The sequence below is a fragment of the Lutra lutra genome, chromosome 10 (assembly GCF_902655055.1).
Source record: "Lutra lutra chromosome 10, mLutLut1.2, whole genome shotgun sequence".
Classification (NCBI taxonomy): domain Eukaryota; kingdom Metazoa; phylum Chordata; class Mammalia; order Carnivora; family Mustelidae; genus Lutra; species Lutra lutra.
The window spans coordinates 72009443-72035594 of NC_062287.1; the positions used below are offsets into that span (position 1 = coordinate 72009443).

A 26152-nucleotide genomic window follows, 5' to 3' on the forward strand; every position below is an offset into this window, starting at 1 on the left:
CAATCGGGAACGTCCGTGGCCCCAATCGGACCAATCAGAAGCTGACAGGAGGGGCGGGGGCTGTCGCCAAGGCAGCGAAGAGGCGGGAGCGTGCGGTCCGCGGAGGTACAGAGAAAAACCGCGGGCGGGGGGCTGGAGAGACAGGTTTGTGTGTTGCGTGCATTCAGCAGGCGGAGCCTCGAGCGCCGAGAACCGGCTGGGTAAGGCCGGAGGCCGGAGGTGGGTGCGGATCAGCGCGGCGGGAGGCTAGAGCGGGTGCTGAGAGAGGGCTCAGGGCTTCGGTTGCCCTACCCTGCAGTGAGAATGGCGGGGGGAAACGCACAGCGGGCGGCACCGACGAGGGGTGCTTCCAGTTACAGCCCGAGGCGTGGGGTCCCTTTTTCCACTCCACTCGCCTCAGGGCACCCAACCTTTCTTTAGGGTAGATGAAGGTGGTAGGCTCATGGCGGGGAGCAGGCGTGGGTGAGTGCAGGACCGAGACCCCGTCAGGGTCCAGCCTCGCCTTGGCAGGTCGCTGGGCGAAGGAGGCGTCCACTAAGAAGGGGGGGTGGGTGTACCCACCAGTTCCCTGCAAATGCACATCGCTCCTGGCGCGGTCAAGCGAAACTAGGTCGGCCTATCCTACTCTTCTTCCTGTCTGTTAACCCCACAAACCTTGACACTTAGAGAAAGTTCGTGTCAGCTGTGGTATTGTTTTCCCTTAAGTGAGAAATCGCTGTAAGATGAGCTCTTTCTTTTTCGGAGGTAATACTTCCACTTCCTTGTTGCACTTACTAAATGGTAACTCTGTGAATAAATGTAGTTATTGTTGTGGTCGGTGCTGGCAAGGGGTCTTGGTTGGCAATTATTTTACAATATCCAGTTTTTTTTTTTTTTTTTTTTTTTTTTTTTAAGATTTTATTTGTTTGTCAGAGAGCTCAAGCAGGGGAAGCGGAAGGCAGAGGGAGAGGGAGAAGCAGGCTCCCCGCTGAGCAGAGAGCTGGACACAGGGACATAGGGCTCCCTCCTGGGACTCTGGGATCGTGACCTGAGTAGAAGGCAGTCGCTTAACGGACTGAGCGACCCAGGCGTCCCACAATATCCAGATGTTTTATAATATCGAGACAGAGACAGGAGTAGGGAGAGAGGGAGAGAAAGAGGGAGGGAGAAAATATGAACATGACCCTTGAATCATTATTCTGAATTCTGGGAGATGGAACCTCTTGAGATTCTTAGAGTGTCCACTAAACTCTTAAATTGGATAATGTACACGTACACAATTGAATAAGTGCTTCCATCTAAGCCTTTTATTGAGGCTATTAAATCCATGGATGAATATGAACATCAAACCACCTATTATTATCTTGGCTAAAAAGGGGGGAAGGGGAAAGAAGGAGGATAAAAGCAAATATTTCTTTTTTTTTAAGATTTTATTTATTTATTTGAGAGAGAGAGTGAGCAGGAGTAGGGGTTGGTAGGCAGAGGGACGGGGAGAAACAGGCTCTCCCCTGAGCAGGGATCGCTATGTGGGACTGGATCCCAGGACACTGGGATCATGACCTAAGCTGAAGGCATCTGCTTAACCAACTGAGCCACCCAGGTACCCCTAAATGCAAATATTTCTGATAGTCAATTCTGTCTGAAGGAGATTCTGGACTTTCTCTAAAGAATTGGAAAAAAAAAGTGCTGAGACAGTTGCTTTAAGGAATTTATTAAAAGTACTATGGTTAAAAAAAGTAGCATGGTTAATAGATTTGGATCTGATATGCAAATATTTCTGATAGTTTTGTTTGAAGGAGATTCCGGACTTGTCCTGTAAGAACTGAAAGAATTGAGGAGACCTTTGCTTTAAGGAATTTGTTAAAAATAGTATGACTAGAGGTATAATCGATCTGGATCCTATAACCTGTAGCTCCTTTCATGATTTATTTAAATTTTTGTTTCTTACGGCCTTCCCTGGTGAATTCTGTTGAATAGTCAGGCAATATCCAGATTCTTGCATCTTGTCCCTTATAGAAATTACCTCAGGATTCAACTTCATTGAAGCTGAATGCGGGTTCTTGTTTCATAAAACTCGGCCAGCAAGTTCAACAAATGCTGAGCAAACAAATGTCTCAACAAATGTTCCTCAGTAAATAGGGCCCCAAAATTTTAAAAATGGACATTTAGAATGAGAAATCTCAAATACTATTACTTCTTGTGATTGGGGTAGACATGGAAACTACTGTTTCTCATCTAGTTCTCTAAACTTTCCATGATCCTGTCTAACTTTCTAGTGAAAAATTCATTTCTGCCTCCTGGTGGTCACTAGTGGGCTGTTCTCTTCCAGCAATCTTAATATACCCACCTTGCCATGGCCGAAGTCCCTGCTCTGTTCACCTTAATCTGCCGATCGGTACTTACTGTTCAACTTTTGCCAAACTGGTCTGTGCCCTGTAAATACCGGTTGAAATGAAATGCACAATGAAAACAATGAAGGTACCTTTCAAACCTCTAGCTGTTCATCATGGTTGCTAATATAGACTACAGTAACATGATCAGTACCAGTGTCTTTTTGCTTGGAGTTATGTTGTGTATCTCTATAGATAAATCCAATTAATTTTGTTATTTAGAATAACATTTAAGTTGCTTTCCACGTTCTAAGGCCTTTTTTTTTTTTTTAAAGATTTTATTTATTTATTTGACAGAGAGAGATCACAAGTATACAGAGAGGCAGGCAGAGAGAGAGAGGGAAGCAGGCTTCTTGCTGAGCAGAGAGCCCGCTGCGGGACTCGATCCCAGGACCTGAGATCATGACCTGAGCCGAAGGCAGCGGCTTAACCCACTGAGCCACCCAGGCGCCCCTCTAAGGCCTTTTTGATGAATGAGCAAAATACGCTTTTAAGTATTGGGTAGCTGGAGGAATCAAGTATAGGATTTTAAAGTGCATTGAAAGTAATCCTTAAGTAGATAAACTTTTAAGTATTGTGAGTAATTGAGTTGACTGTATTTGGTATGATAGATGATTAACTTTTTTAAAATATCTGAATGTCTGGAAAGGGGAAATTTGTTATTTTTATGTTGGATATGTGCAATTAGCTTATAGACTTTAAAAAACAGGCTCCTAACATTTCAAATGACTTATTTAAGGAAAAAATCTCAATCATTTATTGATTTTCAATCCAAAGTTTAAAAAAAAACATGAAATGGTGAAAATTATTCTTTTTTTTTAAAGATTTTATTTCTTTATTTGACAGAGAGAGATCACAAGCAGGCAGAGAGAGAGGAGGAAGCAGGCTCCCTGCTGAGCAGAGAGCCCGATGCGGGGCTCAATCCCAGGACTCTGAGATCATGACCTGAGCTGAAGGCAGCGGCTTAGCCCACTGAGCCACCCAGGCGCCCCGAAAATTATTCTATTTTTTTTTTTTAAGATTTTATTTATTTATTTGACAGAGATCACAAGCAGGCAGAGAGGCAGGCAGAGAGAGAGAGAAGGAAGCAGGCTCCCTGCGGAGCAGAGAGCCCGATGTGGGGCTCGATCCCAGGACCCTGGGATCATGACCTGAGCCGAAGGCAGAGGCTTTAACCCACTGAGCCACCCAGGCGCCCCCCGAAAATTATTCTTGATTAGAATTTGATGGCCAGGGCGCCTGGGTGGCTCAGTGGGTTAAGCCGTTGCCTTCAGCTCAGGTCATGATCTCAGGGTCCTGGGATGGAGTCCCGCATCGGGCTCTCTGCTCAGCAGGGAGCCTGCTTCCCTTCCCCTCTCTCTGCCTGCCTCTCTGTCTACTTGTGATCTCTCTCTCTGTCAAATAAATAAATAAAATCTTTAAAAAAAAAAAAAAGAATTTGATGGCCAGATTCCAATCCTGTCTCTGTCAAATAGTTTTGGCCACGTTAGTTAGCTTCCTTATGCTTTATAACCTTTTGTAAAAGTTGGGTCTGAACCACACCTTAACTCTGAGATCATTTCTGGTCCCAGAATTCTGTGTTAAAAATTTTAAAGCAACCTAGTGAAAATTGAGATAGCAGTTGTGTGCTTTTGTTTTTGGCAGAGCTTTTAAAAAATTTTTTTTTCCAATTGTTTTTTTTTATTTTTTTTTATTTTATATTTTTTTATTAATTTTTTTATTTTTTTCAGCATAACAGTATTCATTATTTTTGCACCACACCCAGTGCTCCATGCAATCCGTGCCCTCTACAATACCCACCACCTGGTGCCCCCAACCTCCCACCCCCCACCCCTTCAAAATTCTCAGATCGTTTTTCAGAGTCCATAGTCTCTCATGGTTCACCTCCCCTTCCAATTTCCCTCAACTCCCTTCTCCTCTCCATCTCCCCTTGTCCTCCATGCTATTTGTTATGCTCCACAAATAAGTGAAACCATATGATAATTGACTCTCTCTGCTTGACTTATTTCCCTCAGCATAATCTCTTCCAGTCCCGTCCATGTTGCTACAAAACTTGGGGATCAATTGTTTTTTTTTTTTAAATTTGGCAGAGTTTTTTGGCATATTGTATTTTAGTTATCCAGAGTACAGTATATATGCATAATGGAGACATTGTAATTTTACTAAATTTGTTTATTGAGTGATACAGATGAGAAACAGTATCTGCTTTCATTACGTAAGCCTATTACCAAGGATACTGTAACCAATTAAGATTGGGGGGGAAGGCAATATGATGGTGTCCTTTTCTACAGATATGAGTCTCAGAGACATTAATATCTATACTAATGTCTTGATACATGGAAGGGTTGGAGTCCAGCTAAGCTGGTTATACATTTAATGCTTTTATTTTGAATCTCGCTTTCCTGTGGATGCTTATTTAATTTTTTTTTTAATTAAGTAATCTCTGTGCTCTAGGTGGGGCTCGAACTCACAACCCCAAGATAAAGAGTTTCATGCTCTACCGACTAAGCCAGCCAGGCACCCCAGTATCTATACTAATGTCTCAATACTCGGAAGGGTTAGAGTCCTGCTCAGCTGGTCATACATCTGATACTTTACTTTGAATCTTGCTTTCCTGTGGATTCTCATTTTTTTTTTTAAGATTTTATTTATTTATTTGTCAGAGAGAATGAGCACAGGCAGACAGAGTGGCAGGCAGAGGCAGAGGGAGAAGCAGGCTCCCCGCCGAGCAAGGAGCCCGATGTGGGACTCGATCCCAGGACGCTGGGATCATGACCTAAGCCGAAGGCAGCCGCTTAACCAACTGAGCCACCCAGGCGTCCCTGGATTCTCATTTTTAAAGGGAAGAATGGAGTTGGGTATCAGGGTCTGGTCTCTCTCATCACTGCTGCCGTTGAGAAACTCAGAAGCCATTTATTTTTCTCCACCCCACTCCCTTTCACTGTTAGAATTAAGACATTGACAGCAAGAGGAAGCAACCAAGGTTTCCTGGCTAAGGGCAGTGACTTGGAGAGAGAAACCTGGGACTCTTGGTTTATTTATTTATTTATTTATTTTTAAAGATTTTTATTTATTTATTTGACACACAGAGAAACCACAAGTAGGCAGAGAGGCAGGCAGAGAGAGAGGGGGGAGCAGGCTCTCCGATGAGCAGAGAGCCCGATGTGGGACTCGATCCCAGGACCCTGAGATCACGACCCGAGCTGAAGGAGAGGCTTAACCCACTGAGCCACCCAGGCACCCAGGGACTCTTGTTTTAATCCTAGGGAGGAAGAGATTGTATTCCTCTTTTGTTGGTTGTATTCTTTTCATTGGCCTGCAGCTGCATCAGGACTTTGGCTATGGCAATGCTCAGGGGAGAGTTCTAATGCAGCCTTTTCAAAAATGACATTTAAAGGTTGTATGTCAAACTGGTATATTGCTTTTTAGGTTCTATAACTTTGTGTGTTTACAGAACAGATTTTTATTACTTTATATAGCTGTTTCATTTCAAGACATCAAGGGCTTTAATATTTACTGAGCATTTATGATTGCCATGCATTGTGCTAATTGCCATATATTCATTCTTACTTTCAGCCAATCAAAAACTTAGGAAGAAGTATTAGTTCAGTTTATAGGTAGGAAAATTGAGAACCAGGGAGGCAAACAGCTTGCCAGTAAATGGGAGTGATAAGGGTTCAATCTGTTGTTTATTTTTGACTATGCTGTGTTAATAAAAGTCCACATGCCTTTTTGACATACAGTGTGTATGATCACTCCCCTGCTTAGATGATTTTATTTTTAATATACCATAAAAAGAAATATGTGTTCTTAAAATCTGAAGATATTTTATTTGCTTATTTTCTTTGTAAACTGCTTAGAAATAATTCCTTTTTTTCACCAGTGAGTTTGCACATGAGCCAACTGCCTTGTATTTGACAATTGGGTTTCAAAAAAGAAAACCTGAGCTATTTTGCTTTATTACTGATCTCTGTGACTGAGACTCGGGCCAAGATTAATTTTTTAAAGTGATGGTAAGAGTAAAGAAAGATTCTAGTTAAGGATTTTCAGAGAAATTACAGTTAAGGATCTAATAAGAAAACTTACCCTGTATCTTGAAGTCTCGTTGCTGAGGAAAATAAGCTTTTAGTCTGAATTCTTATTTATAAGTGGAGGGATACAGTAAAGTCAGCATCATAAACCAAAATCTTTGTTTATTGTGGTCTTTGATTCTGTTTAATATTTCTCTCTTCCCTCTCCACTGGATTTTGATATAATTTAGTCTCCTTCCACATAATAAAAATTTGGTACTTTTACTATTTACAGGATGTGGCAAATATATATACTATCATATGCTGTTACCACTATAATAAGGCCAAAATTTATGTTTATATTTAATCTGGTTTTATCTCTTTTTTTTATATTTAGAACTTGCTGAGTCAGATGTTAGTGAAAAAGCATTGACCTAGGAGTCAAGACCCACCTCTTCACTAATTTGATATTGTGCAAGTCATCTTACTTCTCTGCATCTTAGTTGCCTGATCTGTAAAAAAGGAGATAAAAATTCTTTACCTATCTGAAGGTAAGTGATCAGTTAAGAAAGCAAAAAATAAATACAGATGTAATGGTGGCTTAAACATACAATGTTTATTTTCTTATGTAAAATAATTCTTTTTTTTTTTTCTAAACCCCTACGAAAGACTTCTGTATCTTTATTTTTCTCACATCTTTAAGTTTTTTGTTTTTTTTTTTTAATTTTATAAACATATATTTTTATCCCCAGGGGTACAGGTCTGCGAATCGCCAGGTTTACACACTTCACAGCACTCACCATAGCACATACCCTCCCCAGTATCCATAACCCCACCCCCCCTCCCAACCCCCCTCCCCCCATCAACCCTCAGTTTGTTTTGTGAGATTAAGAGTCACTTATGGTTTCTCTCCCTCCCAATCCCATAAAATAATTCTTTTTTAAAAAAGATTTTATTTATTTTTTTGAGAATGAGAGAGAAAGTGGGGGAGAGAGGGTGAGGAGCAGAAGGGGAAGCAGACTCCCCACTGAGCAGGGAGCCCGCTGTGGGGCTCAGTCCTGGGACTCTAGGATCATGACCTGAGCCGGAGGCAGAGGCTTGACCAACTGAGCCACCCAGGTGTCCCTCATGTAAAATAATTCTTGAATTATGTTGTCTGGGTCAGGTATAGTAGCTTCACAAAGTTATCAGGGATCTAAACTTCTCCCATTTCTTTGATCTGCCATCTCTAAGGTTTGGCACTGGTTCTTGTAGTCCAAGATAGCTGCCAGAATTCTAATCATCACAGCCAGGTTCCAGGCAGGAAGGCAAAGACAAAGATGCTTCCTTTTCCTTTAAAGAGACTTCCCAAACCAAAACTCAGGTTACCAGGGAAGTAGGGAAATGTAGCTGGACGCTGAGCTACCCTGAATAAAACTGGGCTTTTGTTACTGAGGAGGAAGGGAGGATCTGGATATTGACAGACAAATAGGAGTCTCTGCCATACTCTTTTTCTCTTTCATCTTTGAGATCTGTAAGCTATGATAACCACTCATAGAAACTTCGGTAATTGCCACAGAAGAGCTTTGTCTGATCATTGTCTTCAAAATGAATAACTTTAATAAATTGTGTTTCTTTTTTTACTTTTATCCTGTGATTCATTATAGAAGCTTTCCTGTCTTATTGAGTATTTGTTCTGGTTATTACTTTTATTTTTATTATTGAAATATAATTGATAATGTTATTAGTTGCAAGTATATAATATATTGATTGATCAGTTGTACACATTACCCAGTGCTCACTCCAATAAGTGTACTTACCGTCTATCACCATACAAAGTTATTACACTGTTACTGACTGTATTCCCTGTGCTGCAATTTTCATCACTATGATTATTTATTTTACAGCTAGAAGTTTGTATCTCCTAATTTCTTTCACCTATTTTACCTATCCTTCCACTTCCATTCCATTTGGCAACCACTAGTTTGTTCTCTGGATTTATGGATCTGTTTTTGTTTGTGTTTTAGATTCCACATATAAGTGAAATCATATGGGATATGACTTTCTTCACCTGATTTATTTCACTTAGCATAATACTCTTTAGGTATATCCATGTTGTTGGAAATAACAAGATTTTGTTCTTTTTTTATGGCTGAGTAACATTCCAGGATATATACCACATTTCCTTTATCCATTCACCTATTAATGGACACTGAGGCTGCTTCCATGTATTCACTGTTGTAAATAATGCTGCAATAAACAGGGGTGCATGTATTTTTTCAGATTAGTGTTTTTATTTTCTTTGAGTAAATACCCAGCAATGGAAGTACTGGGTCATTTGGTATTTCATTTTTAATTTTTTTAATTTAATATTTTGAAGAAACTTCATGCTGTTTTTCTAGCAATTGTACCAATTTACATTCCCACCAACAGTGCACAAGAGATCCCTTTTCTCTACATTTTGGTCAGCACTTGTTGTTTCTTAATTTACTGATACTAGCTATTCTGACAGGTGTGAGGCAATATCTCAGTATGGTTTTGATTTGTATTTCCCTGGTGATGAATGATGTTGAGCATCTTTTCAGTTGTCTGTTGGCCATCTGTCTGTCTTTGGAAAAATATCTGTTCAAGTCCTGTGCCCTTTTTAAAATCAGATTTGTTTTTTTACTCTCAAGTTTTATGAGTTCTTTATATATTTTGGTATTAACTTCTTATTAGATACGTGATTTGCAAATATCTTTTTCCATTCAGTAGATTGCCTTTTTATTTTGTTGACGGATTCTTTTATTATGCAAAAGCTTTTTAATTTGATGTAGTACAAATTAGTTTACTTTTGCTTTTTTTTCCCTTGCCAAAGGAGACATATCTAGAAAAATATTGCTACAGGTGATGTTAGAGAGAAGTGTGCCTGTTTTTTTTTTCCCTAGGAATTTTTATGGTTTTAGATTTCCCATATAGATCTTTAACCCATTTCGAATTTGTTTTGTCTGTGCCATAAGAAAATGTTCTAGTTTCATTCATTTGCATGTAGCTGTCCAGTTTTACCAAAGCCATGAGGAGACTATCTTTTTCCCCATTGTATATTCATGTCTCCTTTGTTGCAGATTAGGTGGTTTTTTTTTTTTTTTTTTTAAGAGGGGGAGAGAGAGTGTGTGTGCAAGTGGGGGTTAGGGGCAGAGAGAGAGAGACAATCTTTCTTTTTTTTTTTAATATTTATTTATTTATTTGAAAGAGAGAGAGAGAGAGAGAATGCATGCATATAAGCAGGGGAGGAGAAGAGACAGAGGAAGAGAGAGAGAGAGAGATCTCAAGCAGATTCCCCACCAAATGGGGAGCCTGACATAGGACTTGATTCAGGGCTTGATCTTACAACCCTGAGATCATGTCCTGAGCCTAAACTGAGAGTTGGCTTCTCAACCACCTGAACCACACAGGCACCCCAGGGAGAGAGAGAATTTTAAGCAGCCTCCACACTCAGCACAAGCCTGACCCAAGGCTCAGTCTCCCAACCCTGAGATCATGACCTGAGCCAAATCAAGAGTTAGACACTTAACTGACTGAGCCACCCAGGCACCCCTGTTGTAGATTAATTGACTGTATAAGCATGGGTTTATTTCTGGGCTCTGTATTCTTTTTTTTTCCTTTTTTTAAAAGATTTTATTTGTTTGAGAGAGAGAGAGAGGCAGCATGAACAGCAGGAAGGGGCAGAGGGAGAGGGAGAAGCAGACTCCCTGCTGAGCAGGGAGCCCAATGAGGGGCTTGATCCCAGGACCGTGAGATAATTACCTGAGTTGAAGGCACGTGCTTAACTGACTGAGCTACCCAGACACCCCTGGGCTCTGTATTCTGTTCTATTGATCTCTGCGTCTGTTTTTGTGCCAATACCATACTGTTTTGATTACTATAGCTTTGTACTATAGTGTAAAAATCTGGGATTGTGATACTTCCAGTTTTGTTCAAGATTTCTTTGGTGAGTGCCTGGGTGGCTCAGTTGGTTAAGCATATGACTCTTGATTTCAGCTCAAGTCATGATCTCGGTGTCCTGTGATCAGCCCTGCATGAGTCTCTGCACTCCGCGTGGAGACTGCTTGGGATTCTCCCTCTCCTTCTACCCTTCTTCCTGCTTGTGCTCTTTCTCTATCTCTTTCTAAAATTAAAAAAAAAAAAAATGATTGCTTTGGCTATTCAGGGTCTTTTTTAGGTTTATACAAATTCTAACATTATGTTCCAGTTTTGTGAAAAGTACTATTGGTATTTTAATATGGATTGCATTGAATCTGTAAACTGCTTTTTTTTTTTTTTTTTTAAGATTTTATTTATTTATTTGACAGAGAGAGATCACAAGTAGACAGAGAGGCAGGCAGAGAGAGAGAGAGAGAGGGAAGCAGGCTCCCTGCTGAGCAGAGAGCCCGATGCGGGCCTTGATCCCAGGACCCTGAGATCATGACCTGAGCCGAAGGCAGCGGCTTAACCCACTGAGCCACCCAGGCGCCCTGTAAACTGCTTTGAGTAGTATGGACATTTTAACAATATTAATTCTTCCAATCCATAAGCATGGTGTATCTTTTCATTTGTGTTGTCTTCAGTTTCCTTCATCGATATCTTCTTACAGTTTTCAGAGTTCCAGTTTACCTCCTTAGTTGAATATATTTCTAGGTATTTTATTCTTTTTAATGCAGCTGTAAATTTTTTTTAAATTTCTCTTTCTGCTTCTTTATTCTTAGTGTATGGAAACAACAGATTCCTGTATATTAATTTTGTATCCTGCAGCTTTACTGAATTCATTAATTAGTTATAATAGTTTTTTGGTGGAGTCTTTAAAGTTTTCTATATATAGTGCCATGTTACCTGCAAATAGAGTTTTACTTCTTCTTTACCAATTTGGATGTCTTTGTTTCTTTTTTTGTCTGATTGCTATGCTTAGGACTTCTACTACTCTGTTGACTAAAAGTAGCAAGAGTGAACATCCTTTGTCTTGTTCCTGATCTTAGAGGAAAAGCTTTCAGTTTTTCACCATTGAGTATGATGTTAGCTGGGGCTTATTATATATGGCCTTTATTATATTGAGGTATATTCCCCCTAAACCCATTTGGTTGAGATTTTTTATCATGAATGGATGTTGAATTTTGTCAAATGCTTATTTTTTTGTATCTATTGAGATGATTGTATGGTTTTTATCCTTCATTTTTTCTTAATATGGTATATTGTGTTGATTGATTTGCATATATTAAACCATCCTTGTATCCCTGGAATAAACCCCATTTGGTAGTGGTGAATGATCCTTTAAATGTATGGTTGAATTTGATTTGCTAATATTTGTTGAGAATTTTTGCATCTGTGTTCATTAGGAATATTGGTCTGTAGTTTTCTTTTTTTGGAGTGTGTTTGTCTGGCTTTGGTATCAGGGTAATCCTAGTCTAATAGAATGAATTTCAAAGTTTTCCTTCCTCTTTTTTTTTTTTTTTAACTTGTTCCTTTTTTTTTTTTAAAAGATTGATTTATTTACTTCAGAGAAAGAGAACAGTGGTGAGGGGGAGAGGGATAGAGAGAATCTCAAGCAGACTCCCCACTGAGTGCAGAGCCCAACATGGGGCTTGATCTCACAACCCCGAAATCAAGAGTTAGACACTTAACCAACTGAGCCACCCAGGCCCCTGCTTCCTCTTCTATTTTTTAAGAATAGGTATTAACTCTTTAAATGTTTGTTGAATTTATCTGTGAAACTTTCTGGTCCTGTACTTTTGTTTGTTGGGAATTCTTTGATTCAACTTCTAGTTCTAGTTACTAATAATCAGTCTGTTCAGGTTTTTTTTTAAAGATTCGTTTATTTGAGAGAGAGAGAGAGAGTGCGTGTGTGTGTGTGTGCGTGTGTGTGTGTGTGTGTGTGTGCATGCATAAGTGGGAGGAGGGGCAGAGGGAAATGGAGAGAATCCCCCTGTTGAGCATGGAGCCCAATGTGGGGATCCATCCTAGGCCCCTGAGATCAGACCTGAGCCAAAATCAAGAGTTGAATGCTTAACTGACTGAGCCACCCAGGCACTGTGGTCTGTTCAGATTTTTTATTGTTTCCTGATTCAGTTTTGGAAGACTATGTTTCTAGGACTTTATCCATTTCTTCTAGGTTGTCCAGTTTGTTGGCATATAAGTTTTCATCTAGTCTTATAATCTTTTATATTACTGTTGTGTTGCTTATTACTTCTCTTTCAATTTTTATCTCATTTATTTGAGTCCTCCCTCTTTTCCCTCCCTCCCTCCCCCACTCTCTCTTTCTCTCTCTTCTTCTCTCTTCCTTTCTTTGTTTCCTTCCTCCTTTCCTTTCTTTTCCTTTCCTTTCCTCCCTCCCTCCCTCCTTTCTTCTTTCTTTCTTTCAGTTTATTAATTTGTTAATCTCACCCCCAATCCTTGTGGTGTCTATTTCATTTATTTCTGCTCTGATTTTTATTATTTCCTTCCTTCTACTAACTTTGGGCTTTGCTTTTCTTTTTCTAATTCCTTTAGAAGTCTGGTTAGTTTTTAAAATTTCTCATAAATGTATGAGAATTTCTGTTTCTTGTACAATTTATGGATGTATTAAAAAGAGCTAACATTAATTGAGCCATTTGCCTTATACAAGGTACTAAAAAGACAGAGATAAGTTATCCTAATGGTATCATCACGAAGTAAATTTATGTTCAAAGTATAATCCATTTCAACGTACATTTAATTTCAATATTGTCACGAGTCACACTTTTGCCTTTTTTTTTTTTTTAAGATTTTATTTCTTTATTTGACAGAGAGAGATTACAAGTAGGCAGAGAGGCAGGCAGAGAGAGAGGGGAAAGCAGGCTCCCCGCTGAGCAGAGAGCCCGATTTGGGGCTCGATCCCAGGACCCTGAGATCATGACCTGAGCTGAAGGCAGAGGCTTAACCCACTGAGCCACCCAAGCGCCCCGGATCCAACAATTAATTCTATGTATTACTCAGTGTTTGTCAATGTAAGTGTACTCTTAATCCACTTCACCTATTTTACCCGTCCTCCCACCCACCTCCCCTCTGGCAACCACCATTTTATTCTCTATAGTGAAGGATCTTTTGGGGTTTGTCTCTTTTTTCTTTGTTTCTTTGCTTTGTTTCTTAAATTCCACATATGGGTGGAATCATACAGGTATTTGTCTTTCTCTGGGTGACTTATTTCACTTAGCATTATACCCTCTATGTTTATCCATGTTGTTGCAAATGGCAAGATTTCATTCTGTCTATGGCTGAATAATATTCCATTCTGTGTATATTCCATGGTGTATATATCTCACATCTTTATCCATTCATCCATGGATGGACAGCTGGGTGGCTTCCATATCTTAGCTGTAAACATAAGGGTGCATGCATCTTTTTGAATTAGTATTTTCATGTTCTTTGGATAGATACCCAGCAGTGGAATTATAGGATCATATGGTAATTCTGTTTTTAATTTTTTTGAGAAACCACTATACTGTTATCCACAGGGCCTATACCAGCTTGTATTCCCACCAACAGAGCATGAGGGTTCCTTTTTCTACACATCCTTGCCAACACTTGTTATTCCTTTGTTTTTTATTTTAGCCAATCTGACAGACATGAGGTGATATCTCATTTTTTTTTTTTAAAGATTTTATTTATTTGTCAGAGAGAGAGGAGAGCGAGCGAGCACAGGCAGACAGAATGGCAGGCAGAGGGAGAAGCAGGCTCCCCGCCAAACAAGGAGCCCGATGTGGGACTCGATCCCAGGACGCCGGGATCATGACCTGAGCCGAAGGCAGCTGCTTAACCAACTGAGCCACCCAGGCGTCCCTATCTCATTGTTTTGATTTGCATTTCCCTGATGATCAGTGATATTGAACATCTTTTCATGTGTCTGTTGGCCATTTCTATATCTTCTTTGGAAAAATATCTGCTGAGGTCCTCTGCCTATTTTTTAATTGGGTGGTGATGATGATGATGATGATTATTTTGGTCTTGAGTTGTGAAAGTTTTTATATATTTTGGGTATTAACTCCTCATTGGATATGTCATTTGCAAATACCTTCTCCCATTCATTAGATTGTCCTTTTATTTTCTTGATGGGTTCCTTCCCTCTGTGACAGCATTTTATGTTGGTATAGTCCCTGTTAGGTCCCCAATAATGGGTCCATGATTAAAGGAGGGAGACTGATACAAAGCAAAGGTCAAGCAAAGCTTTATTTCATGCCAAGCATCAAGAATCAAACCGAACATTCAGGGCCAGGCCTCTTACAGAGAGGGCGAACCCGCTCTGCTTCACAGACTAGCTTTTAAGGGCAAAGGCCATGCGGTTGGGCCTGGCCACGCATAGGTGGCCAATGAAATTGTAACACGCAGAGAAAGCTGCACAGTCAGGCTAAGTGACCAATTGAATTACAATTTGCCCTAGTAGATATTTGAACCAGCCTATCACCTTGGTCAGAATTGCAGCCCAAAAGGTGCCCAAAGGGCGGGACCCATACTCCTTGGTAACTAGGGAGATAGTAGGCACGATTTACTGATTGGATGTCTCCACCTGACCCAACTCATCCCTGCATTAGGGCTGTTATCTCCACCTGACCTGACCCACCCTTGTATTTGGGCTTTGTTACCTGGGACTGGTTTCCTGGACTTGCTTTTAAGAAAGTTCCCCTGGGGGAGGGGGAGGGTCAATTTAAGTTTTACTGCATAAACAACAAAATGGCAGTTCAACAGGGGTGGGACCACTCTGGCTGAATAGTCCCTTACAGTCCCAATAGTTTATTTTTGCTTTTGTTTCCGTTGCCCAAGGAGATATATGTAGGAAGATGTTTTTATAACTGATGTCAAAGAGATTACTGCTTTTGTTTTCTTGTAGAAATTTTATGCTCTTTAATTTTTAGCTCTTCAATCCAAAGTTTCCTCTTTCTCTGCATCCTCACCAATACCTGTTATTTCTTGTTTTGTTAATTTTAGTCATCCTGATAATGAGATGGTACTGATTTGTATTTCCCTGATGCCGAATGATGTTGAGCATCTTTTCATGTGTCTATTAGTCTCTGGATGTCTTTTTGAAAAAGTGTCTGTTCATGTCTTCTGCCCATTTCTTAACTGGATTATTTGTTTTTTGGGTGTTCAGTTTGATAAATTGTTTGTAGATTTTGGATACTAACCCTTTTGGATACTAACCCTTTATCAGATATTTTTTTTTCCCTTTATCAGATATGTTGTTCGCAAATATCTTCTCCCAGTTCATAGGCTGCCTCTTAGTTTTGTTGATTGTTTCCTTTGCTGTGCTTTTTTTCCCTTTGCTTTTTATCTTGATGAAGTCCCAGTAGTTTGTTTTCACTTTTGTTTCCCTTGCCTGTAGTGATTGTCTAGTAAGAAGTTGCCATGGCTAGGTCAAAGAGATTTCTGCTTGTGTTCTCCTCTAGGATTTTAATGGCTTCCTGTCTCACATTTAGGTCTTTCAACCATTTTGAATTTATTTTTGTGTATGCTATAAGAAAGGGTCCCGTTTCATTCTTCTGTGTGTTGCTGTCCAGTTTTCCCAACACCATTTGTCTTTTTTCCATTGGGTAGTCTCTCCTGCTTTGTCGAAGATTTGTTGACCGTTTAGTTGTGGGTCCATTTCTGGTTTCTCTATTCTGTTCCATTGATTTATGTGTTTGTTTTTGTGCCCTTACCATACTCTCTTGATGACTACAGCTTTGTAATGTAACTTGAAATCTGGAATCCTGATGCCTCAGGTTTTGTTTTCCTTTTTCAGAATTGCTTTGGCTGTTGGGGTCTTTTGTGGTTCCACACAAATTTTAAGATTGTTTGTTCTAGCTCTGTGAAAAACGTTAGTGGTATTTTGATGGGGATTGCATTAATTGTGTAGATTACTTTGGGTAGTATCAAATTGTAATTGTATATTTGATAGGCTACCTTCTACAGTAGATTGGGAGGCCAACAAGCTTAGGGGCCATGTCTTGTTTTTACCTTTGTATCCAACATATCTGGTACATAGACGATACTTCATAAATAGTTGTTAAGTTAATAAATGCATACAATAGATTGAAAAAAATACACTTCAGTTTAAAATGAAGAGTAAAAGAGGACTGTTGAAAGAGGGAGAAAAAGGTAGATGAAGGAGGAATAGAGAAACAAGAAAAAACAAGCTACTCTCAGTTTTCTGTACTCTTCACCCCTCTTACCCATGTGACTATTTTTTTTAACTATTAACAGCATATCTGTCCCTGCAATCAAAACAGGAAATTATCAGGGCGCCTGGGTGGCTCAGTGGGTTAAGCCGCTGCCTTCGGCTCAGGTCGTGATCTCAGGGTCCTGGGATCGAGCCCCGCATCGGGCTCTCTGCTCAGCAGGGAGCCTGCTTCCTCCTCTCTCTCTACCTGTCTCTCTGCCTGCTTGTGATCTCTCTCTGTCAAATAAATAAATAAAATCTTAAAAAAAAAAAAAACAACAGGAAATTATCTGACACGCATGTGCGTGTGCACACACGTACACTCAATACCCCCCCACCCCGGTAAACTTAATTTGAATAACTACTGGTGTGAATCAATAGTTAAAATATCTACCTCCAGGGGCACCTGGGTGGCTCAGTCGTTGGGTGTCTGCCTTCTGCTGGGGTCATGATCCCAGGGTCCTGGGATCAAGCCCTACAGGAAGCCTGCTTCTCCCTTTCCCACTCCCCCTGCTTGTGTTCCCTCTGTTGCTGTCTCTCTATGTCAAATAAATAAATAATCTTAAAAAAAAAATCCACCTCTATGTGAATGGGAATTTTGGTTTTTTAGAGACTGGAGAAGAGAGATAAATTCCTTTTAGGACTTGGAAATTTAGGGAAACTATTTTTTATCTATTGAATGATAGAAGAGGTTTCAGAACTGTGCTTTGTATTTTTGCCAGAGGCTCTGATGCCCTTGGGTGCAGTGCTTTCCATGCAGTCTTGAGATCACCACCGGATTCAGAATTTTAGATCATTTGACTTAGAGCATAAATTATCTACCTATCCTGATTAGATCAGCCTACTGTTTCAGCATGGCTCTTCCCAGGGTCTTCTTTGAATCTCTTTTCTTCTTATGGAAGAAGGAGGTGATAAAGGAAGCCATTCTTACCACATATTGAAAGAAAAGTAGGTTAGCGTCCCCATCTTCCCATTGCCAGCTCCTTATACTTGTCTGTCCTTATTTTGTATGGATGTTTGCATACACTCGGGTTTATGAAAATCTGTAAACATATATCTGACCCATTTGACACCGTCTTGCTACTTAAAGACATTTTTGTGTCATTACTTTTCACCTTGATGTGCGAGAACATCTTCTACTTCTTTTGTTATGATAACAGTTAATATTCTTGAGCCCATATTAAGAAGTAAATGCTTTGACAGGAAAAAAAAAAAAAAAAAGACGAACAGACTCTTAAATGTAGAGAACAAACTAGTGGTTACCAGAGGGGAGGTGGGTGGGTTGGGGGGGGGTGAGTGAAATGGGTAAAGAGGATTAAAAGTACACTTATCATGATGAGCACTGAGTAATACCGAGAAGTGTTGAATCACTATATTCTATTGAAACTAATATAACATGGTATGTTAATTATACTGGCTTAAAAAAATAATTTTTAAAAAAGAAGTAAATGTCCTAATTAACTTTACGTTTCAGTAAGTTAGTTGTCTTACTTCTGGAATAAATACTAAAAGATTAGAAATTATTAGAAGGAAAAAAGTATTTTTTAAATCTTCCACTAATAAAAAACAAATAAAAAAAGGCAAGAAAGGAGAAGAAATAAATATTAAAGGGGCAGAATAAATAGAAAATCTGAAAGAAGTTGGTAAATTTAAGACCCAAGATTAAGGGGCGCCTGGGTGGCTCAGTGGGTTAATCCTCTGCCTTCAGCTCAGGTTGTGGTCTCGGGGTCCTGGGATCGAGTCCCCACATCAGGCTCTCTGCTCAGCAGGGAGCCTGCTTCTCCCTCTCTCTCTTCCCTCTCTCTCTCTGCCTGCCTCTCTGTCTACTTGTGATCTCTCTCTCTGTCAAATAAATAAAATCTTAAAACCCAAGATTAAAACCCTAAGACTTCATTGATATTGAGACATATTAGTACATATCATATAGAAAAAAATGCTGGCAATTAAACTATGACACTATGCTTTGTCATTTACAACTTCACGTTATGTTCATGAAAGCACATTTTTAGATTCACATAGACGAGAAAATTTTCCCACATCACTTTGGGCATACATAATGAAATTGGTTAAAGTATTTCTAAGACTTTTGCACATTCATAGTCTGATTCTTTTGAAACACTCTTGATTCAGACTTGTCAACATCTGTGTTTTTCTGCACATTGTTCTTCCTTGTGCTATGGAGACTGAGGGTGATTTTCTTCTGTGAAATTTTTCAAGCCCCTTTGCTTGGAATTTCTTCTAAGCCTCTGATTCTCATTTGGCAAGCTTTGATACCAGTGCTTTCTTGAAGGTGACAATGGAAGGTTTTCAGATATATCTTCTTTCCTTGACCACTTCTTCAGTGGTTTGTTGACTGAATCACTGAGGATTGCAGTGGTCTAGACATGGCATCAAGAATAATATCAGGTTGTGTTACTCTTCAATCATCCTGTTCTTTAAATATTCAAATATGTGGCCTCACAGTGTATCAAAAACTAGACAAATACACTTAGCAGCTTATGGAGGGCTCTTGGACATTCAAACCAGATCTAGCCAGCCTTTCTTTAGCTCAGCCATCACCCCACTCCCACCCTTTTATACAGACAATAACATTTTGGGAGAAATTATTTTGTAGTTTAAAATTTAATATGGCAGCAACTTTCATCCATAAGTGTCTATGCCCAGTGTTACAGTGATATGCTACTCTCTAACCCATTCTCAGGCTATCAGTTTTGTTAGCACCTTTTACATTGGTGTATCCTTTCCAAGTATATAAAAGAGCATCAGAAGTTCGCCAGCATTTCCTATTGACTCACTCAGCTTTGTTTTTTCCTCAAATTTCATGGAAGTTAGGTAGCTTCTGTTCAGTATGAGCAGCAGGTTTTTGACAATTGACATTTGTCTTAACCGTGCATGAATTTATCAAATCAGCCTCATATTCCATGTAATTAAAAAAAATTCTTGGAGGATTGTTAGGTCCTTTTATCTTCATTTACATTGTTTGGCTACTCAAGGGTAACCTTATTGCATCTCAGTAACAAAGTATAACAGAGTTTTTCTGCTTGTGGTGTCTTACTGTCTAAAGTCAGGTAAAGCATTTTGTTCTTTACAAGAAAGCTTAAGTTGCTGTTATTCCTTTAGCATCAAATATGCTTCCCTAATATCAGCTGCTTCATTTCTATGTTTACACAATAACTTTGTTTTCATGCCAAATCATAATTTATTCCTTTCGAAGACATTTAAAGTGGTGATTAATTTGTGAAATACCAACAATGGAAAAACTCAGTCCTAAGAAACTGGAGTGAGAATAGCTATGATAATTTCATGCACAGACAGTAAAGATTATGTTGCTATTGCACTTGGTGAATCACAATTTTAATATTCCATTAAATGAAAAGCACTCTTTGATTTCTGATATGTTAAATGTAGGAAATTGTGCATTTTGGAATTGCTTAAATACATTATCAGTAATTTGATTAAATATAAGTGGAGAAAATACTCCAGATACAAGACAGAGATCATTAAGCTAGATTAAAAGTGTGTGTATCTCCATACACTAATCAAAAGGAAATGTGATGTAATGAGCACTGGGTATTATATAAGATTGATGAATCACCGAACTCTACCTCTGAAACTAATAATATACTATAGTTAGTTAATTGAATTTAAGTTTAAAAAAAAACAATGTTAAGCAGAAAAAAAAAATAGAGCTTAATTTGAAATTAAAAAAAAAAAAAGAAATAAGAACGAGTTTAGCTATATTACTCTCAAATAGAGTAGACCTTAAGGCAAATGGATAAAGAGGACCGGTATAAAAGATGTATAAAAGATTAAATCTACCAAAAAGCCAGAAAATCTTAAATTTGTGTACATTTAGTAACATAGCCTCAAAATTTTAAATAAAATTGACAGAATTATAAGGAAAACAGATAAATTCAAAATCATATGATAAGATTTTTACTTACTTTCTAGTAATGATAGATTAAGCAGACAAAAATTATTAAGACTATAAGTAGGGGTGCCTGAGTGGCTCAGTGGGTTAAAGCCTCTGCCTTCGGCTCGGGTCATGATCCCAGGGTTCTGGGATCGAGCCCCGCCTCGGGCTCTCTGCTCAGCAGGGAGCCTGCTTCCTCCTCTCTCTCTGCCTGCCTCTCTGCCTACTTGCGATCTCTATCTGTAAAATAAAAAAATAAAAAAATAAAAAAATAAATAAAATAAAAATAAAAACAGTCATAAGCTTCGGAGTCAGTCATTCCCAGGTCTAAAGTTTTGGCTGTATGACTTACTCCTGTGTGAACCCAATCAGGTTTTTAAACTGATACGTCTCCGTGTTCTTTATTTATTTACTTATTTATTATTTTTCAGTTTCCTATACTTTAAATTGGTGATCATAATACTTATTTCACAGAGTCATTAATTACTTAATATAAAAAAATGTAGCATACTGTTTGGTACACTGTAAACACTCAATGGTTTCTATTGTTATGTAATAAGTCTGGGTCCCAATTAAAAGTTAATGAGCCATGCATTCAGTAAATGTTTTAGAGTAGATACCCAGAGACTTTTTGTTACTTCGTCATTTTGAGATGCTGAGGTGTGTGTGGGCGCACACACACACATTCGTACTCACAAACATTCCTCTCTTGACTTGCCTTCTCATTTATGGGAAACCTGGCAGAACAGTGAGAGAAGAAGAGACAAATTACAAAAGGGATTCCACTTCCAAGATTCAATTAACTATATTTTACTTCTATTAATCTCAGGCTTCTATTGTATATTGAAGTAAAGGTGGACAATATTTTTAAAAAGAGCATATTTCAAAATAATGTGACCGCTGCCAACTGCTAAGATAGAACTGCTTATGAATTGCCCTTGTGTATGTTGTGTTAAGTGGAAGAAGGAGGAGAGAATAGGACGCTGGAGGTAGTATGGGTGGAAGGGAGGAATCTATGTGAGAGATTCTTCTAAACTCTGGGTTAGCCATATCCAGGGCTAGTCACAGTTCCTGAGGTGGTCTGCAGAATGAAGTTACAGAGGTGTATCTCTTAGCTGATCTTCTGTATGCACAATTTATAGAAAGACTATTCAAATAATGTTAGCACTTACTCATTTTCCAATTATATGTTTACCATGTTAGGTGCCATGGAGACTTGATTAAACTTTAGAAATTGTGTAGAAGGGGCCCCTGGGTGGCTCAGTTGCTAAGCATCTGCCTTTGGCTCAGGTCATGCCAGGGTCCTGGGATCAAGCCCCACACTGGGCTCCCTGCTCAGCAGGAAGCCTGCTTCTCCCTCTTCCACTCCCCCTGCTTGTGTTCCTTCTCTCGCTGTGTCTCTCTCTGTCAAATAAATAAATAAAATCTTTAAAAAAATTTAAAGAGATAGCTAATAAATACATGCTAAGATGCCTCACATTATTAGCTAATGAAATGCAAATTGAAATCAAAATGAGACACCACTTCACATCTAGTAGGTTGGCTGTAATATAAAAGACAATAACACGTGTTGGTGAGGATGTGGAGCGATTGGAAGCCTCATATATTGCTGGCGGGAATGTAAAATGGTGCTATGGAAGATAGTTTGGCAGTTCCTCAAAAACTTAAACATGGCATCACCAAATAGACCTGGCCATTCTACTCCTTGTTATGTAACTGAAAGAACTGAAAACATAGTAACTCAATAACTTGAACACAAATATTCACAGTAGCAAAAAAAGTAGAAACAACCCAAAAAAGTAGAAACAACCCAAATGTCCATCAACTGATGAATTGATAAACAAAATGTGGTATATACAAATGCTATACAAAAGAATGAAGTACTGATTCATGTTATAACATGATTGGACTTTGAAAATACAGTGCTAGGGCACCTGGGTGGCTCAGTGGGTTAAGCTGCTGCTTTCGGCTCAGGTCATGATCTCAGGGTCCTGGGATCAAGTCCCACATCGGGCTCTCTGCTCCACAGGGAGCCTGTTTCCTCCTCTCTCTCTCTCTCTCTCTCTCTCTCTCTCTGCTTGCCTCTCTGTCCACTTGTGATCTCTCTCTGTCAAATAAATAAAATCTTAAAAAAATACAGTGCTAAATGAAAAAAACCAGATACAAAAGACTACATGTTATATGATTCCATATATATGAAATGTCCACAATAGGCAAATCTGTACAGACTGAACATGGATTAATGGTTGCTAGGTGTTGTGAGAATGAGGGAATGGCGGCGGGGGGGGGGGGGGGGGGAGGACTGTTAATGGGCACAGAGTTCTTTTTTTTTTTTTTTTTAAAGATTTTTATTTATTTATTTGACAGAGAGATCACAAGCAGGCAGAGAAGCAGGCAGAGAGAGAGGAGAAAGCAGGCTCCCCGCCGAGCAGAGAGCCCGATGCGGGGCCCGATCCAGGACCCCGAGATCATGACCCGAGCCGAAGGCAGCGGCTTAACCCACTGAGCCACCCAGGCGCCCCAAGGGCACAGAGTTCTTTTTGGAGTGATGAAAATGTTAAAAAAAATAGATAGTGGTGATAATTGCATAACCTTGTGAATATACAATTATCCTCTGAATTGTACAATTTCAAAGAATAAGTTTTATGGCATGTGAATTATCTCTCAGAAATGAAAACCAAGGGGCGCCTGGGTGGCTCAGTGGGTTAAAGCCTCTGCCTTTGGCTCAGGTCATGATCTCGGGGTCCTGGGATCGAGCCCCGCATTGGGCTCTCTGCTCAGCGGGAAGCCTGCTTCCTCCTCTCTCCCTCTCTGCCTATTTGTGATCTCTGTCTGTCAAATAAATAAATAAAATCTTAAAAAAAAAGAAAACCAAAAATAAAATACATACCTGTAATGGGCATGAAGCATGAATGAGAAATAAACTTTGGTTGTCATAAAAAATAGTTCTGGGAAGAGGACGTGATTCATGGTAGATGTACTTTCTGTGGAGAAACAAATCATCCTTCTATTAAAGATTCATAATGCATAGTAGCCCATCACAAGTTCTGAAAGCCTTGCAATGATGAAAACTTTATTTAGCTTCATTGAGCCATCATCTCCCAAACATTTCATCCTGAAAAACATTTACTCATGATGATCATGTGGAAGAACTAGTGCCCTAGAGGAGAATGAATCTTGGGCTTAAGCATATGTATGTAGGAAATACCCGGAAAGTTCTTTCCTTCCTTCCTTCCTTCCTTCCAACTTTTACAAATTTAAATTCAATTAATTAACATATAATGTATTATTGGTTTCAGAGATAGAGGTCAGTGATTCATCAGCCTTCTAGAATAGCCAGTGCTCATTACATCACGTGCCCTCCTTAATGTCCAGCATCCAGTTACCCCATCCCTTTACCCCAACCCCTTCAGCAGCCTATAGTGCGTTTACCTGGAAAGTTTCTTTTTTTTCTTCCCCCCAAAGATTTTATTTATTTATTTGAGAGAGAGAGAGAGAGAGAGAGAAAGCCGGGGTGGGGGGGTGTCAGAAGGAGAAGCAGAATCCCTGCTGAGCAGGAAGCCCAATGTAGGACTGACTCTGTCCTGAGACTCCAGGAGCATGACCTGAGCCGAAGGCTGTCGCTTAACCAACTGAGCCACCCAGGCGCCCTACCTGGAAAGTTTCTTAAAACAGGTTCTGGACCTCACCTCAGTGATTCTGATTTCAGAGGTCTTGGGTACAGCCTGAGAATCAAGCTCCCAGGTGATTTGATACTTCAGGTTTGAGAACTAAACTTTGAGAAGCAGCTTTACAGAATAGACAAACCCTGTACCTTAAATGGGTGAATTTTATGGCATGTGAGTTATATCTCAATAGAGATGCTAAAAAATTTGATATACTAGAAATAGCACTAAAATGTGAGTTCTAGTGATTTTGTAATGCAAGACCATGCTCTGTGAGTGAATTGTTTTAATTCAAATTTTCTTCACCGGTAAAACAAATCACTGCCCTATCTGCTATGTAGAGTTGTGGCAAAAACGAGGCAGTATACTCTTTTCCAAATTGTGTTCTATGGATAAAAATGTGACTTAAATAAAAAAAGTCCATGGTTAAGTTTGGGAGATTCTGAGTTAAATAATGTATATTCACTCTGTTGGTCAGACCAATATTCTTGACTTGGACCCTAACATGAGTCTACGTGTTTAAAAACAATTAAATATGAGATTTTATTCATTCTAATTCTTATAGTGGATCCTCCACAGCTACTAAAGATCCATATGGAGTGGAAACTGTTTAAATAAACAAAATCTGAATAATATTGTGAGAATAGCAATACTTGGTCCTCTCTTATTTCAAGCTTGATATTTTATTGATTTATTTGAAAAATTATTGACCGAAAAGAATTTTAGCAAATGACTACTATGATAAAATAATGTTTATAAGGCTAAAAATATTTTATCTAGTTGTCTCTTTTAATCAACTTATATTTATAGAGCAACTTATTTTCAAAATTAGATTGAAGCTAAATTAAATATATCTAGAAAAATTTTGGCTCTCTAGTATTTTAATTGAAAAAGTATAGTTTTTCCTTACTTCTCCTTTCCTTAAATTTGGGCTATTTTTTAAGCTTTTTAAAAATTTTTTTAATTTTTTAATTTTTAATTTTTTTAAGCTTTTGAGACCCTTATTATCATTTTTATTTGAAACTTTTATAATTAACTAAATGTTTTCTTATACTATAAGCTGTTTAAACTTTAGAATTTTGCTTCCTGGGGCTCCTGGATGGCTCAATCGGTTGGGTGTCTGCCTTTGGCTGGGGTCATGATCCTGGGGTCCTGGGATCGAGCCCCACGATGGGCTCCCTGCTCAGTGGGGAGTCTGCTTCTCCCTCTTTGTCACTCCCTCTACTTGTCCTCTCTCTCTCTCAGTCAAATAAATAAATAAAATCTTTTAAAAAAATTTAAAAAATTTTTGTTTTCTTTTTAATTTTAGTTGAAAAGCATTTCTCCCCTAATTTTCTTTAGTGATCTGTTTTAAGCATTATTTTGATAAGCTATAGTCTATATTTAAACCTCTTTCTAGAACAATTTTATTGTATTAAATTTCTTGAAATTAGGTATATATTATTAACATGGCATTGGGAATGTATGTATATAGTTTGAAGACATCTTTTCAGGACCTTACTATAATAATACCTTTATTTCAGATGATGTGGAGAACCATCTTACTACGATATTGTTTTCTCTTGGTTTCCTGTCTACTTACTGCTATTGAAGCTGTGCCTATAGACATAGACAAGACAAAAGTAAAAAATACTCAACCTGTGGACAGCGCAAAGATAGAACCACCAGTAAGTGAAATGATAAAGATAATCTTGTGGGAAGAATTTTAACCAAATGTTGCTAATATTTGTTACTTGTAAAATTGTACATTTAAAAACTATTTCTGAAATAGCAGTAAAAGAATATTGAATAAGCATATGTTGCTAATATTTGACATTGTTTATTTAATGTAGTTCAAATATTAAATAATGCACAGGAGAATATTAATCATAATACATTTCCAATGAAGAGCTCACTAGCCAAGAAAACATTGTATTATATTCAAAGAAGATACAGCAGTGAGGAGAGACAGGTGACAGTGGAGTAAAATCAACCAACTAATATTATTGATTAAGTCCTCATTATCTAAGCCATATAGAATATTTACCTTTATGTAAAAAAAAAACCTATATATTGGT

At 38.7% G+C, this 26152-nt stretch overlaps 1 protein-coding gene across 6 annotated transcripts in view; it reads left to right on the forward strand.

Annotated features, from left to right (window-relative positions):
- The first annotated feature begins 65 nt into the window (after positions 1-65).
- NUCB2 (nucleobindin 2) overlaps positions 66-26152 on the forward strand; it is a 47636-nt gene continuing 21549 nt past the window's right edge. For 2 of the 6 annotated variants that reach the window (XM_047690456.1, XM_047690461.1), the window contains exons 1-3: positions 71-219; positions 6777-6930; positions 25619-25762. In XM_047690456.1, coding sequence (XP_047546412.1) covers positions 25619-25762 — 144 coding nt within the window. In that variant the 5' untranslated portion in view covers positions 71-219; positions 6777-6930. Of the gene's footprint in view, positions 220-2308; positions 2458-6776; positions 6931-25618; positions 25763-26152 lie in introns of all 6 variants that reach the window. The other 4 variants (XM_047690457.1, XM_047690459.1, XM_047690458.1 and 1 more) reach the window with 4 other exon arrangements.